At 49.4% G+C, this 15,778-nt stretch overlaps 2 protein-coding genes across 2 annotated transcripts in view; one reads left to right on the top strand and one right to left on the bottom strand.

Annotated features, from left to right (window-relative positions):
* The window catches only part of LOC135564846 (epithelial membrane protein 2-like), a 31,920-nt gene extending 16,354 nt beyond the window's left edge, over window positions 1-15,566 (bottom strand). Inside the window, exons 1-2 of the mRNA XM_065010909.1 lie at window positions 15,433-15,566; window positions 6,582-6,680 (exon numbers count right to left, since the gene is read on the bottom strand). Coding sequence (XP_064866981.1) covers window positions 6,582-6,659 — 78 coding nt within the window. The 5' untranslated portion in view covers window positions 6,660-6,680; window positions 15,433-15,566. The remainder of the gene's footprint in view (window positions 1-6,581; window positions 6,681-15,432) is intronic.
* On the top strand, window positions 10,628-13,609 carry LOC135564928 (basic salivary proline-rich protein 1-like). Its single transcript, XM_065011009.1, has 4 exons — window positions 10,628-10,820; window positions 10,950-11,989; window positions 12,244-12,880; window positions 13,566-13,609. The coding sequence occupies exons 1-4, from the start codon at window positions 10,628-10,630 to the stop codon at window positions 13,607-13,609; spliced, it is 1,914 nt and encodes a 637-aa protein (XP_064867081.1).
* Window positions 15,567-15,778: the final 212 nt, after the last annotated feature.

Here is a 15,778-nt window from a genome sequence, read left to right on the forward strand (position 1 = left end):
TTAGTCATAAAGAGGGACATGATCGAACAAAAATAACATTTATTGTCTAACATGGAGACCTGGGAGTGCCACCAGATGAAGATCATCAAAGGTAAGTGATTATTTTAAAATCGCTATTTCTAACTATTGTGATCCCTCTCCTTGGCTGGAACATGGCTGTATGGTACATGGTAGACCCCTCTCCTTGGCTGGAACATGGCTGTATGGTACATGGTAGACCCCTCTCCTTGGCTGGAACATGGCTGTATGGTACATGGTAGACCCCTCTCCTTGGCTGGAAAATGGCTGTATGGTACATGGTAGACCCTCTCCTTGGCTGGAAAATGGCTGTATGGTACATGGTAGACCCCTCTCCTTGGCTGGAACATGGCTGTATGGTACATGGTAAACCCCTCTCCTTGGCTGGAAAATGGCTGTATGGTACATGGTAGACCCCTCTCCTTGGCTGGAAAATGGCTGTATGGTACATGGTAGACCCCTCTCCTTGGCTGGAAAATGGCTGTATGGTACATGGTAGACCCCTCTCCTTGGCTGGAACATGGCTGTATGGTACATGGTAGACCCCTCTCCTTGGCTGGAACATGGCTGTATGGTACATGGTAGACCCCTCTCCTTGGCTGGAACATGGCTGTATGGTACATGGTAGACCCCTCTCCTTGGCTGGAACATGGCTGTATGGTACATGGTAGACCCCTCTCCTTGGCTGGAACATGGCTGTATGGTAGACCCCTCTCCTTGGCTGGAACATGGCTGTATGGTACATGGTAGACCCCTCTCCTTGGCTGGAAAATGGCTGTATGGCTGGTAGACCCCTCTCCTTGGCTGGAACATGGCTGTATGGTACATGGTAGACCCCTCTCCTTGGCTGGAAATGGCTGTATGGTACATGGTAGACCCCTCTCCTTGGCTGGAACATGGCTGTATGGTACATGGTAGACCCCTCTCCTTGGCTGGGAAATGGCTGTATGGTACATGGTAGACCCCTCTCCTTGGCTGGAAAATGGCTGTATGGTACATGGTAGACCCCTCTCCTTGGCTGGAAAATGGCTGTATGGTACATGGTAGACCCCTCTCCTTGGCTGGAACATGGCTGTATGGTACATGGTAGACCCCTCTCCTTGGCTGGAACATGGCTGTATGGTACATGGCCCCTCTCCTTGGCTGGAACATGGCTGTATGGTACATGGTAGACCCCTCTCCTTGGCTGGAACATGGCTGTATGGTACATGGTAGACCCCTCTCCTTGGCTGGAACATGGCTGTATGGTACATGGTAAACCCCTCTCCTTGTCTGGAAAATGGCGGTATGGTACATGGTAGACCCCTCTCCTTGGCTGGAACATGGCTGTATGGTACATGGTAGACCCCTCTCCTTGGCTGGAACATGGCTGTATGGTACATGGTAGACCCCTCTCCTTGGCTGGAACATGGCTGTATGGTACATGGTAGACCCCTCTCCTTGGCTGGAACATGGCTGTATGGTACATGGTAGACCCCTCTCCTTGGCTGGAACATGGCTGTATGGTACATGGTAGACCCTCTCCTTGGCTGGAACATGGCTGTATGGTACATGGTAGACCCCTCTCCTTGGCTGGAACATGGCTGTATGGTACATGGTAGGCTGGAAATGGCCCCCTCTCCTTGGCTGGAACATGGCTGTATGGTACATGGTAGACCCCTCTCCTTGGCTGGAACATGGCTGTAACATGGCTGTATGGTACATGGTAGACCCTCTCCTTGGCTGGAACATGGCTGTATGGTACATGGTAGACCCCTCTCCTTGGCTGGAACATGGCTGTATGGTACATGGTAGACCCCTCTCCTTGGCTGGAACATGGCTGTATGGTACATGGTAGACCCCTCTCCTTGGCTGGAACATGGCTGTATGGTACATGGTAGACCCCTCTCCTTGGCTGGAACATGGCTGTATGGTACATGGTAGACCCTCTCCTTGGCTGGAACATGGCTGTATGGTACATGGTAGACCCCTCTCCTTGGCTGGAACATGGCTGTATGGTACTCTCCTTGGCTGGAACATGGCTGTATGGTACATGGTAGACCCCTCTCCTTGGCTGGAACATGGCTAGACCCCTCTCCTTGGCTGGAACATGGCTGTATGGTACATGGTAGACCCCTCTCCTTGGCTGGAACATGGCTGTATGGTACATGGTAGACCCCTCTCCTTGGCTGGAACATGGCTGTATGGTGGTAGACCCCTCTCCTTGGCTGGAACATGGCTGTATGGTAGACCCCTGGCTGTATGGTACATGGTAGACCCCTCTCCTTGGCTGGAACATGGCTGTATGGTACATGGTAGACCCCTCTCCTTGGCTGGAACATGGCTGTATGGAACATGGTAGACCCCTCTCCTTGGCTGGAACATGGCTGTATGGTACATGGTAGACCCTCTCTTGGCTGGAAAATGGCTGTATGGTACATGGTAGACCCTCTCCTTGGCTGGAACATGGCTGTATGGTACATGGTAGACCCCTCTCCTTGGCTGGAACATGGCTGTATGGCATGGTAGACCCCTGGCTGGAACATGGCTGTATGGTACATGGTAGACCCCTCTCCTTGGCTGGAACATGGCTGTATGGTACATGGTAGACCCCTCTCCTTGGCTGGAACATGGCTGTATGGTACCCCTCTCCTTGGCTGGAACATGGCTGTATGGTACATGGTAGACCCTCTCCTTGGCTGGAACATGGCTGTATGGTACATGGTAGACCCCTCTCCTTGGCTGGAACATGGCTGTATGGTACATGGTAGACCCCTCTCCTTGGCTGGAACATGGCTGTATGGTACATGGTAGACCCCTCTCCTTGGCTGGAACATGGCTGTATGGTAGACCCCTAACATGGCTGTATGGTACATGGTAGACCCCTCTCCTTGGCTGGAACATGGCTGTATGGTACATGGTAGACCCCTCTCCTTGGCTGGAACATGGCTGTATGGTAGACCCCTCTCCTTGGCTGGAACATGGCTGTATGGTAGACCCCTCTCCTTGGCTGGAACATGGCTGTATGGTACATGGTAGACCCCTCTCCTTGGCTGGAACATGGCTGTATGGTAGACCCCTCTCCTTGGCTGGAACATGGCTGTATGGTACATGGTAGACCCCTCTCCTTGGCTGGAACATGGCTGTATGGTACATGGTAGACCCCTCTCCTTGGCTGGAACATGGCTGTATGGAACATGGTAGACCCCTCTCCTTGGCTGGAACATGGCTGTATGGTACATGGTAGACCCTCTCCTTGGCTGGAACATGGCTGTATGGTACATGGTAGACCCCTCTCCTTGGCTGGAACATGGCTGTATGGTAGACCCCTCTCCTTGGCTGGAACATGGCTGTATGGTACATGGTAGACCCCTCTCCTTGGCTGGAACATGGCTGTATGGTACATGGTAGACCCCTCTCCTTGGCTGGAACATGGCTGTATGGTACATGGTAGACCCCTCTCCTTGGCTGGAACATGGCTGTATGGAACATGGTAGACCCTCTCCTTGGCTGGAACATGGCTGTATGGTACATGGTAGACCCCTCTCCTTGGCTGGAACATGGCTGTATGGTAGACCCCTCTCCTTGGCTGGAACATGGCTGTATGGTAGACCCCTCTCCTTGGCTGGAACATGGCTGTATGGTACATGGTAGACCCCTCTCCTTGGCTGGAACATGGCTGTATGGTACATGGTAGACCCCTCTCCTTGGCTGGAACATGGCTGTATGGAACATGGTAGACCCCTCTCCTTGGCTGGAACATGGCTGTATGGTACATGGTAGACCCCTCTCCTTGGCTGGAACATGGCTGTATGGTACATGGTAGACCCCTCTCCTTGGCTGGAACATGGCTGTATGGTACATGGTAGACCCCTCTCCTTGGCTGGAACATGGCTGTATGGTACATGGTAGACCCCTCTCCTTGGCTGGAACATGGCTGTATGGTACATGGTAGACCCCTCTCCTTGGCTGGAACATGGCTGTATGGTAGACCCCTCTCCTTGGCTGGAACATGGCTGTATGGTACATGGTAGACCCCTCTCCTTGGCTGGAAAATGGCTGTATGGTACATGGTAGACCCCTCTCCTTGGCTGGAACATGGCTGTATGGTACATGGTAGACCCCTCTCCTTGGCTGGAACATGGCTGTATGGTACATGGTAGACCCCTCTCCTTGGCTGGAACATGGCTGTATGGTACATGGTAGACCCCTCTCCTTGGCTGGAACATGGCTGTATGGTAGACCCCCTCTCCTTGGCTGGAACATGGCTGTATGGTACATGGTAGACCCCTCTCCTTGGCTGGAACATGGCTGTATGGTACATGGTAGACCCCTCTCCTTGGCTGGAACATGGCTGTATGGTACATGGTAGACCCCTCTCCTTGGCTGGAACATGGCTGTATGGTAGACCCCTCTCCTTGGCTGGAACATGGCTGTATGGTACATGGTAGACCCCTCTCCTTGGCTGGAAATGGCTGTATGGTACATGGTAGACCCCTCTCCTTGGCTGGAACATGGCTGTATGGTACATGGTAGACCCCTCTCCTTGGCTGGAACATGGCTGTATGGTACATGGTAGACCCCTCTCCTTGGCTGGAACATGGCTGTATGGTACATGGTAGACCCCTCTCCTTGGCTGGAACATGGCTGTATGGTACATGGTAGACCCTCTCCTTGGCTGGAACATGGCTGTATGGTACATGGTAGACCCCTCTCCTTGGCTGGAACATGGCTGTATGGTACATGGTAGACCCCTCTCCTTGGCTGGAACATGGCTGTATGGTACATGGTAGACCCCTCTCCTTGGCTGGAACATGGCTGTATGGTACATGGTAGACCCCTCTCCTTGGCTGGAACATGGCTGTATGGTAGACCCCTCCCCTTGGCTGGAACATGGCTGTATGGTACATGGTAGACCCCTCTCCTTGGCTGGAACATGGCTGTATGGTAGACCCCTCTCCTTGGCTGGAACATGGCTGTATGGTACATGGTAGACCCCTCTCCTTGTGGAACATGGCTGTATGGTACATGGTAGACCCCTCTCCTTGGCTGGAACATGGCTGTATGGTACATGGTAGACCCCTCTCCTTGGCTGGAACATGGCTGTATGGTACATGGTAGACCCCTCTCCTTGGCTGGAACATGGCTGTATGGTACATGGTAGACCCCTCTCATTGGCTGGAACATGGCTGTATGGTACATGGTAGACCCCTCTCCTTGGCTGGAACATGGCTGTATTGTGATGGTAGACCCCTTCCTTGGCTGGAAAATGGCTGTATTACATGGTATGTCATTAACATGGCTGTATGGTACATGTGATGTCCTTGGCTGGAACATGGCTGTATGGTACATGGTAGACCCTCTCCTTGGCTGGAACATGGCTGTATGGTGGTAGATGTCTGTATGGTACATGGGACCCCTCTCCTTGGCTTGTGATGTCATTATGGTACATGGCTGTATTGTGATGGCTCCCCTCTCCTTGGCTGGATTGTATGGTACATGGCTGTATGGTACATGGCTGTATGGGTATTGTGATGTCATTTTACAACAAGTTCATCTTTAAAATGGTGTATAAATCTTGTATGTTTGAAGAATTTTAATTAATTTCTATTGTTTTTTTAATTTGGCGCCCTGCATTTCACTGGGTTGTGGGATGTCATTATGTCCCACTTGTATGTTTTTACCTCAAATATTTCTGTTGTTCATTTTTAATACATTTGGTAAAATTTTGAAAATTCCTGTTTTCACTGTCATTACATGGTATTGTGATGTCATTATGGGGTATTGTGATGTCATTACGGGGTATGTGATGTCATTACGGGGTATTGTGATGTCATTACATGGGTGATGTCATTACATGGTATTGTGATGTCATTATGGGGTATTGTGATGTCATTATGGGGTATTGTGATGTCATTACGGGGTATTGTGATGTTATTACGGGTATTGTGATGTCATTACGGGGTATTGCGATGTCATTATGGGGTATTGCGATGTCATTATGGGGTATTGTGATGTCATTATGGGGTATTGCGATGTCATTATGGGGTATTGTGATGTCATTACGGGGTATTGTGATGTCATTACGGGGTATTGTGATGTCATTACGGGGTATTGTGATGTCATTACGGGGTATTGTGATGTCATTATGGGGTATTGTGATGTCATTATGGGGTATTGTGATGTCATTATGGGGTATTGTGATGTCATTACGGGGTATTGTGATGTCATTACGGGGTTGTGGGGTATTGTGATGTCATTATGGGGTATTGCGATGTCATTATGGGGTATTGTGATGTCATTACGGGGTGTTGTGATGTCATTACGGGTGTTGTGATGTCATTACGGGGTATTGTGATGTCATTACGGGGTATTGTGATGTCATTACGGGGTATTGTGATGTCATTACGGGGTATTGTGATGTCATTACGGGGTATTGTGATGTCATTACGGGGTATTGTATGTAGATTGATGAGAGATCAATCCATTTTAGAATAAGGCTGTAACGTAACAATGTGCAGGAAAAAAAGAGTCTGAGAATGTTTAAGTGACGTTTGGACAAAGGCCTGGGTTTGGTACTGTACATTGTTGATGGTGCTGATGAAGAGGATGATGACTGAGATGACGTGGAAGAGGAGGATGAAGGTTAAAATCACCAACATGTCTGTCTGTTACACGGGAACCTAGAGAGAGACAGAGAGAGAGATTATATAGTTCACAATAATCGAGCAGGAAACTCCTTGTCTGAACTACAACAGGATACATTCCTGTGCTGCAGTAGACAGGTCTGTTGTGAAGGCTGTCCACGCAAGGTTAATTAACCTCGGCGGATGGATTTCTCATTCAGCTCTAATCCTAAGAGGAAACTAAATCCCAACTTCAGCTAAAGCTTTCCTTTCTGTGCCACATTTGAGACAATCAACAGATGAGTAAATGATGACTGAGGAGCCAATCAACAGATGAGTAATGATGACTAAGGAGCCAATCAGATCATTAAAGATGACTAAGGAGCCAATCAGATCATTAAAGATGACTAAGGAGTCAATCAACAGATCATTAAGGATTTACCTTTATTTTACCAGGCAAGTCAGTTAAGATTCTTATTTTCAATGACGGCCTACTGGGGAACCGTGGGTTAACTGCCTGTTCAAGAGCAGAACGACCTTGTCAGCTCGGGGGTTTGAACTCGCAACCTTCCGGTTACTAGTCCAACGCTCTAACCACTAGGCTACGCTGCCAATCAACAGATGAGTAATGGGTTTCTCCAGGTTCATCTCTCTGTGGGTGATGGCTTTGTTATGGAAGGGTTGGGAATATTGGGGAAGATGCCAGAGCTTTTAGAGTTAAAGAATAGCCAATTGGAATATATCTCTCTCTCATACTCTAACTCAGTAGTTGGCATCAAAGCCATCAAATCATCCTAATAGACGATGTTAGATGTAGGGCCCCGACCCAGTTCCCTCTTTTAGTGGAAAATGCTGACTTAGATTTAACTTTTAATGTCATTTCTTCTCTTTTTTTACATAACACAGTCCTTAGATCTCTCCCTCTCGCTTACACACACACACACACACACACACACACACACACTCCGCTGAAACAGACTTTAGCCATGGAACAAATGATGGAAGCGAGAGGAGAGAGCTTCCAACACCACTAAGCTCCTTCCATCTTCCACATGTAGAACTGTTGAGTCTTCTGTTTGAAGCTTTCTTTACCTCGTCTTTGGGTCTTCACCTCCTCCTCCGGGTCTTCTCCTCCTGGTCTTCACCTTCTCCTCCTGGTCTTCACCTCCTCCTCCTCCTGGTCTTCACCTCCTCCTCCGGGTCTTCTCCTCCTGGTCTTCACCTCCTCCTCCTCCTGGTCTTCACCTCCTGGTCTTCACCTCCTCCTCCTCCTCCTGGTCTTCACCTCCTGGTCTTCACCTCCTCCTCCTCCTGGTCGTCACCTTCTCCTCCTCCTCCTGGTCTTCACCTTCTCCTCCTCCTCCTGGTCTTCACTTCCTCCTGGTCTTCACCTCCTCCTGGTCTTCACCACCTCCTCCACCGGGTCTTCTTCACCTTCACCTCCTCCTCCTGGTCTTCACCTCCTCCTGGTCTTCACCTCCTCCTCCTCCTCCTCCTGGTCTTCACCTCCTCCTGGTCTTCACCTCCTCCTCCTCCTCCTCCTGGTCTTCACCACCTCCTGGTCTTCACCTCCTCCTGGTCTTCACCTCCTCCTCCTCCTCCTCCTGGTCTTCACCTCCTCCTGGTCTTCACCTCCTCCTGGTCTTCACCTCCTCCTCCTCCTCCTCCTCCTCCTGGTCTTCACCTTCCTCCTGGTCTTCACCTCCTCCTGGTCTTCACCACCTCCTCCACCGGGTCTTCTTCACCTCCCTCCTCCTCCTGGTCTTCACCTCCTCCTCCTCCTCCTCCTCCTGGTCTTCACCTTCACCTGGTCTTCACCTCCTCCTGGTCTTCACCTCCTCCTCCTCCTCCCCCTCCTCCTCCTCCTGGTCTTCACCACCTCCTGGTCTTCACCTCCTCCTGGTCTTCACCTCCTCCTCCTCCTCCTGGTCTTCACCACCTCCTGGTCTTCACCACCACCACCTCCTCCACCGGGTCTTCTTCACCTCCACCTCCTCCTGGTCTTCACCTCCTCCTGGTCTTCACCTCCTCCTCCTCCTGGTCTTCACCTTCACCTGGTCTTCACCTTCACCTGGTCTTCTCCTCCTCCTGGTCTTCACCTCCTCCTCCTGGTCTTCACCTCCTGGTCTTCACCTCCTCCTCCTCCTGGTCTTCACCTCCCTGGTCTCAGCTCCTGACCTCCCTCCTGGTCTTCACCTCCCCTGTTTAGCTCCTCCCTGGTCTTCACCACCTCCTGGTCTTCAGCCAAAACCATCCTCCCTTGTCTTAGCAGTAAAACCCTCCTGACCTTGTTTAGCCCATCCTGGTCTTCACCTCACCTGACCCTGGTCTTCCACCTTCCCTGACCCCTTGGTCTTCACCCACCCCTCCCCTGGTCTTCACCTCCACCTGGTCTTCACCTTCACCTCCCTGGTCTTCACCTGACCCTTGTTTAGCAGTCCTCCCTTGGTCTTCCTCCCTTGTTTAGCAGTAAAACCATCCTGGTTTCAGTAAAACCTTCCCTTGTTTAGCAGTAAAACTGACCCTTGTTTAGCAGTAAAACCATTCCTTGTTTAGCAGTAAAAGTCCCTTGTTTCCATGACTTGTTTAGCAGTAAAAGTCGTATTCCTTGTTTAGCAGTAAAACCATGACCCTTGTTTAGCAGTAAAAGTCGTATTCCTTGTTTAGCAGTAAAACCATGACCCTTGTTTAGCAGTAAAACCATGACCCTTGTTTAGCAGTAAAACCATGACCCTTGTTTAGCAGTAAAACCATGACCCTTGTTTAGCAGTAAAACCATGACCCTTGTTTAGCAGTAAAACCATGACCCTTGTTGAGCAGTAAAAGTCGTATTCCTTGTTGAGCAGTAAAAGTCGTATTCCTTGTTGAGCAGTAAAAGTCGTATTCCTTGTTGAGCAGTAAAAGTCGTATCCCTTGTTGAGCAGTAAAAGTCGTATTCCTTGTTGAGCAGTAAAAGTCGTATTCCTTGTTGAGCAGTAAAAGTCGTATTCCTTGTTGAGCAGTAAAAGTCGTATTCCTTGTTGAGCAGTAAAAGTCGTATTCCTTGTTGAGCAGTAAAAGTCGTATTCCTTGTTGAGCAGTAAAAGTCGTATTCCTTGTTGAGCAGTAAAAGTCGTATTCCTTGTTGAGCAGTAAAAGTCGTATTCCTTGTTGAGCAGTAAAAGTCGTATTCCTTGTTGAGCAGTAAAAGTCGTATTCCTTGTTGAGCAGTAAAAGTCGTATTCCTTGTTGAGCAGTAAAAGTCGTATTCCTTGTTGAGCAGTAAAAGTCGTATTCCTTGTTGAGCAGTAAAAGTCGTATTCCTTGTTGAGCAGTAAAAGTCGTATTCCTTGTTGAGCAGTAAAAGTCGTATTCCTTGTTGAGCAGTAAAAGTCGTATTCCTTGTTGAGCAGTAAAAGTCGTATTCCTTGTTGAGCAGTAAAAGTCGTATTCCTTGTTGAGCAGTAAAAGTCGTATTCCTTGTTGAGCAGTAAAAGTCGTATTCCTTGTTGAGCAGTAAAAGTCGTATTCCTTGTTGAGCAGTAAAAGTCGTATTCCTTGTTGAGCAGTAAAAGTCGTATTCCTTGTTGAGCAGTAAAAGTCGTATTCCTTGTTGAGCAGTAAAAGTCGTATTCCTTGTTGAGCAGTAAAAGTCGTATTCCTTCATGGGTTATTTGATTTAGTTGTCCTTTATTTTGTTTCCGACATAAATACTGAACGTGAATCCGGTGTGTTTAGAGCCAACCTTTAGAAAGCCATACCCAGGCTAGCATCTGTTATTCAGCTGAGACACAGACCCTGCTGGACACACACACACACACACACACATCCTCAGTCCTGCTGGGTTCAAAGGCTTCCCTCTGACTGGGGGGGACTTTCAACCGTCCTTAGTGGTGTGTGTGTGTGTTTTTTTCCCTCTCTGCAGTAGTAGCAGCTTTCATGGTTAATTCAATATCAACTGGGACACACACACACACAGTAACAAGAGAAGCAACCGAAGGCTCTGCCAAACTCATTGACGACAGATGAGTGACATTCTTTCACCAAATGTGTTCTTAAAACCCCCTCAGTGGGATACGCTTCCCCCTAATAACGGTCAAGACAAAGGTTTCCCCAATCAGGAGACCAGGGTTCAGACCCCCCCCAATCAGGAGACCAGGGTTCAGACCCCCCCCAATCAGGAGACCAGGGTTCAGACCCCCCAATCAGGAGACCAGGGTTCCCCCCCCCCCAATCAGGAGACCAGGGTTCAGACCCCCCGTTCCCAATCAGGAGACCAGGGTTCAGACCCCCCCCCCCCCGTTCCCAATCAGGAGACCAGGGTTCAGACCCCCCGTTCCCAATCAGGAGACCAGGGTTCAGACCCCCCGTTCCCAATCAGGAGACCAGGGTTCAGACCCCCCCCCCGTTCCCAATCAGGAGACCAGGGTTCAGACCCCCCCCGTTCCCAATCAGGAGACCAGGGTTCAGATCCCTCCGCCCCGTTCCCCAATCAGGAGACCAGGGTCAGATCCCCCCCCCGTTCCCAATCAGGAGACCAGGGTTCAGACCCCCCCGTCCCAATCAGGAGACCAGGGTTCAGACCCCCCGTTCCCAATCAGGAGACCAGGGTTCAGACCCCCCGTTCCCAATCAGGAGACCAGGGTTCAGATCCCCCCATTCCCAATAAGGAGACCAGGTTCAGACCCCCCCCCCGTTCCCAATCAGGAGACCAGGGTTCAGACCCCCCCCGTTCCCAATCAGGAGACCAGGGTTCAGACCCCCCCCGTTCCCAATCAGGAGACCAGGGTTCAGACCCCCCCCCCCGTTCCCAATCAGGAGACCAGGGTTCAGACCCCCCCCCCCGTTCCCAATCAGGAGACCAGGGTTCAGACCCCCCCGTTCCCAATCAGGAGACCAGGGTTCAGACCCCCCGTTCCCAATCAGGAGACCAGGGTTCAGATCCCTCCGCCCCGTTCCCAATCAGGAGACCAGGGTTCAGATCCCTCCCCCCCGTTCCCAATCAGGAGACCAGGGTTCAGATCCCCGTCCCCGTCCCCAATCAGGAGACCAGGGTTCAGATCCCCGTCCCCCAGGAGACCAGGGTTCAGGAGACCAATCAGGAGACCAGGGTTCAGACCCCCCCGTTCCCAATCAGGAGACCAGGGTTCAGATCCCCCCCGTTCCCAATCAGGAGACCAGGGTTCAGACCCCCCCCCCGTTCCCAATCAGGAGACCAGGGTTCAGATCCCCCCCCGTTCCCAATCAGGAGACCAGGGTTCAGATCCCCCCCAGGAGACCAGTTCCCCCGTTCCCAATCAGGAGACCAGGGTTCAGACCCCCCCGTTCCCAATCAGGAGACCAGGGTTCAGATCCCCCCCCCCTCCGTTCCCAATCAGGAGACCAGGGTTCAGATCCCCCCCCGTTCCCAATCAGGAGACCAGGGTTCAGATCCCCCCCGTCCCCGTCCCAATCAGGAGACCAGGGTTCAGATCCCCCCCCGTTCCCAATCAGGAGACCAGGGTTCAGATCCCCCCCGTTCCCAATCAGGAGACCAGGGTTCAGATCCCCCCGTTCCCAATCAGGAGACCAGGGTTCAGATCCCCCCCCCCGTTCCCAATCAGGAGACCAGGGTTCAGATCCCCCCCCTTCCCCCAATCAGGAGACCAGGGTTCAGATCCCCCCCGTTCCCAATCAGGAGACCAGGGTTCAGATCCCCCCGTCCCAATCAGGAGACCAGGGTTCAGATCCCCCCCCCGTTCCCAATCAGGAGACCAGGGTTCAGATCCCCCCCCCTGTCCCAATCAGGAGACCAGGGTTCAGATCCCCCCGTTCCCAATCAGGAGACCAGGGTTCAGATCCCCCCTCCGTTCCCAATCAGGAGACCAGGGTTCAGATCCCCCCCCCGTTCCCAATCAGGAGACCAGGGTTCAGATCCCCCCTCCGTTCCCAATCAGGAGACCAGGGTTCAGATCCCCCCTCCGTTCCCAATCAGGAGACCAGGGTTCAGATCCCCCCGTTCCCAATCAGGAGACCAGGGTTCAGATCCCCCCCGTTCCCAATCAGGAGACCAGGGTTCAGATCCCCCCCCCGTCCCAATCAGGAGACCAGGGTTCAGATCCCCCCCGTTCCCAATCAGGAGACCAGGGTTCAGATCCCCCCTCCGTTCCCAATCAGGAGACCAGGGTTCAGATCCCCCCCCCGTTCCCAATCAGGAGACCAGGGTTCAGATCCCCCCTCCGTTCCCAATCAGGAGACCAGGGTTCAGATCCCCCTCCGTTCCCAATCAGGAGACCAGGGTCAGACCCCCCCCCATTCATCCATCCATCCACCCATCCATTCATTCACTCAAGTTTCACAACTACAGCTTACGAAAGAGTAGAATTGTGTTCTCTCTCTCTCTCCGTCTCTCTCTCTCTCTGGGGACTGACAACAGTAACAACATATGATGTCATCTCCCCCAGACAAAGGGGATTTAGAATGTTTAGAATATTTAGAACGTTTAGAACACTGCAGATATATAAAATAGCATCCCAACAAGATCTCACAGTTTGACCAATTTTAACTTCAGATTCTGACGTTTATCCACGTTTCTCCAAATGTCAAATTTCAAAGGGTTAATGTTTTGCCATTCATTCCAAATGGTTAAAGATGAAGGTTTTCGGATAGGGTTCAAACGAAAACAACAAACAAATAAAAAACGACTGGGATCTGAACGTTCAGATCCAGACTCATGGAAATTACAGGGGGTTTTCAAGGCATTTCCCCGCCAACATCCTCAGGACATAGACGTCCAGATGGAATGCATGGAGCTGAAATGATTCCTGCCGCGACAGATGCGTCTGGCTTGCAGTGTGTCTTCCAGACCGCGCAGCCCAAACCGGTCTCAACGTTCTGTCTCCGTTTCATTGCTGCTGTTTCCTAAGCGAAACAGTAACGTACATTACATGAATGACGCTCATTCCTAAAGTTCCTTTTGTTCAGACATTCCAGTGCGGCTCTTTTTGGCCACACGGGGGCGCCATTAGGAAGCGAAAAGCAAGGTTAAAGTTAATCTGCCAACGGAGAAGTTTTGTCCGCGACCGTCTCTGAGCGCTCCTCCCACCAGGGCGATAAAATCCTCCGATTAAACCCAATGATGTATATACAACTCTGGATTGATAATGCTATGGTTTTGGCCATTGAGCAGGTTTGGCCATTGAGCAGGTTTTGGCCATTGAACAGTCTTTAGTATAAATGTCTTTTAAAAAGGTGTAGTGGTGGGGACAGCAACATTAATACTCTCTAAAAAAAACAAAATATACTTTGAGGAAAATGTTTTTATATATTTTGTTTTATTTTTAATGCTTAGCTCAAACATACACATATATACATAAATTAAATATATATTAATATAATAAAACGTGTCAGAAACGAATGTAAACATTATTAAACACATTTTTATATAGATTCCAGAATATTATTTACATTTGTGGAGGGAGAGCCAAGATGGAGGCTGAGTGGTTTCAATACAGCGCCACCTGTCAAATATCCACGTCATCATTAACGTTTAGAGCTTACAGCGTCATTAATTAACGTTTAGAATATCCACGTCATTAATTAACGTTTAGAGCTTCATCATCAAATTAACGTTTAAACAAGAGAGGGCTTCATACACGTCATTAATTAACGTTTAAACAAGAGAGGGCTTCAACAAGTCATTAATTAACGTTTAAACAAGAGAGGGCTTCATACACGTTTAATTAACGTTTAAACAAGAGAGGGCTTCACGTCATTAATTTCAACGTCATTAAACAGAGAGGGCTTCATACACGTCATTAATTAACGTTTAAACAGAGAGGGCTTCAACACGTTTAACGTTTAAAAACAAGAGAGGGCTTCATTACACGTCATTAATTAACGTTAACAGAGGGCTTCATACACGTCATTAATTAACGTTTAAACAAACAGAGAGGGCTTCATACACAGAGAGGGCTTCATTCAAATTAACGTTTAAACAAGAGAGGGCTTCATAATTAATTAACGTTTAAACAAGAGAGGGCTTCATACACGTCATTAATTAACGTTTAAACAGAGAAGGCTGCTGACTGCGTTATCACTTTTCCTCCAGACTGTTGAGGGGGAAAAAAACGGCAAAAATGATCCAACCACAAAAAAAAAGGGTTATGAACAGTTTGTGCCCCGGGGGAAACAGTTTGGAAACCACGGAGTCAGAGCACCCTGTTGTAGGAGAACTTTCATGCAATGCGTTTTAAAACTTATCGTGTATTTGAGATTTAAAAGTTTGTCATTTCTACTTTCAAAATGTCAGATTTGATTTTCCCTTACGATTTTTTTTAAAAATTAACCCCTGAAAAAAAAAAAGTTCATTAATTATAATCCACATTTCCTGTTGCCGCAGGATTATTTTCCTGCTGTAGGAAACTGGCTCCTCACACACACACACACACACACACACACACAGTAGTTGACTCGGCACACAAATACAATACAAACCCACCAAACGGACTGGATTATAGAACACGAAGGAAACTACATCCTTTCGTTGCGCAGGGAGACAAACTCCTAGACAGACGACGCCCCTTTCATTGGCAGGAACCAAAAGTTCAACTCAGTGGAAATTAAATGACTAACTTCAGTAAAAGTTACACTCTCCTGCCACACCATCCAGTACACACATTATTTCAAACCTACCACGCCATAAAATAGCCTAATCAATCATTTCCCCACTCAAACAGGAAAAAGTTCAAGACAGTTATCCGATTTTTTTTTTTGTTTTTGTTTTTTTAATGAACATAATTTATTATGAAGCGTTGTAAACCTGTAATAAACGAAGTAGCGAGCTACTCACCAAATGAACTGTAGAACGGGGCAGCAGAGCTCAGACGTCGCGCTAGATAGAGAGAAGGAAGGAGAGAGAGAGATAGTAGTAGAAACGTGACCGTAGGTTGGCTTGGTCGTAGTAGTAAGAGAAGGTAGCGGTGCGCGACCCCGGCTACTGTGTCGTGTACGCGCCTGACTCTGTGGTTGGGTGTGGTCTGTAAATTCTGTCCTGTGTTGTCGGGAGGAGCACGGAGAGAGAGAGAGAACACACAAACACACCCCACAGAGCCCCAAGACAGCAGCACAATTAGACCCAACCAAATCATGAGAAAACAAAAAGATAATTACTTGACACATTGGAAAGAATTAACAAA

Source organism: Oncorhynchus nerka, linkage group LG26 (assembly GCF_034236695.1).
Source record: "Oncorhynchus nerka isolate Pitt River linkage group LG26, Oner_Uvic_2.0, whole genome shotgun sequence".
Lineage (NCBI taxonomy): Eukaryota > Metazoa > Chordata > Actinopteri > Salmoniformes > Salmonidae > Oncorhynchus > Oncorhynchus nerka.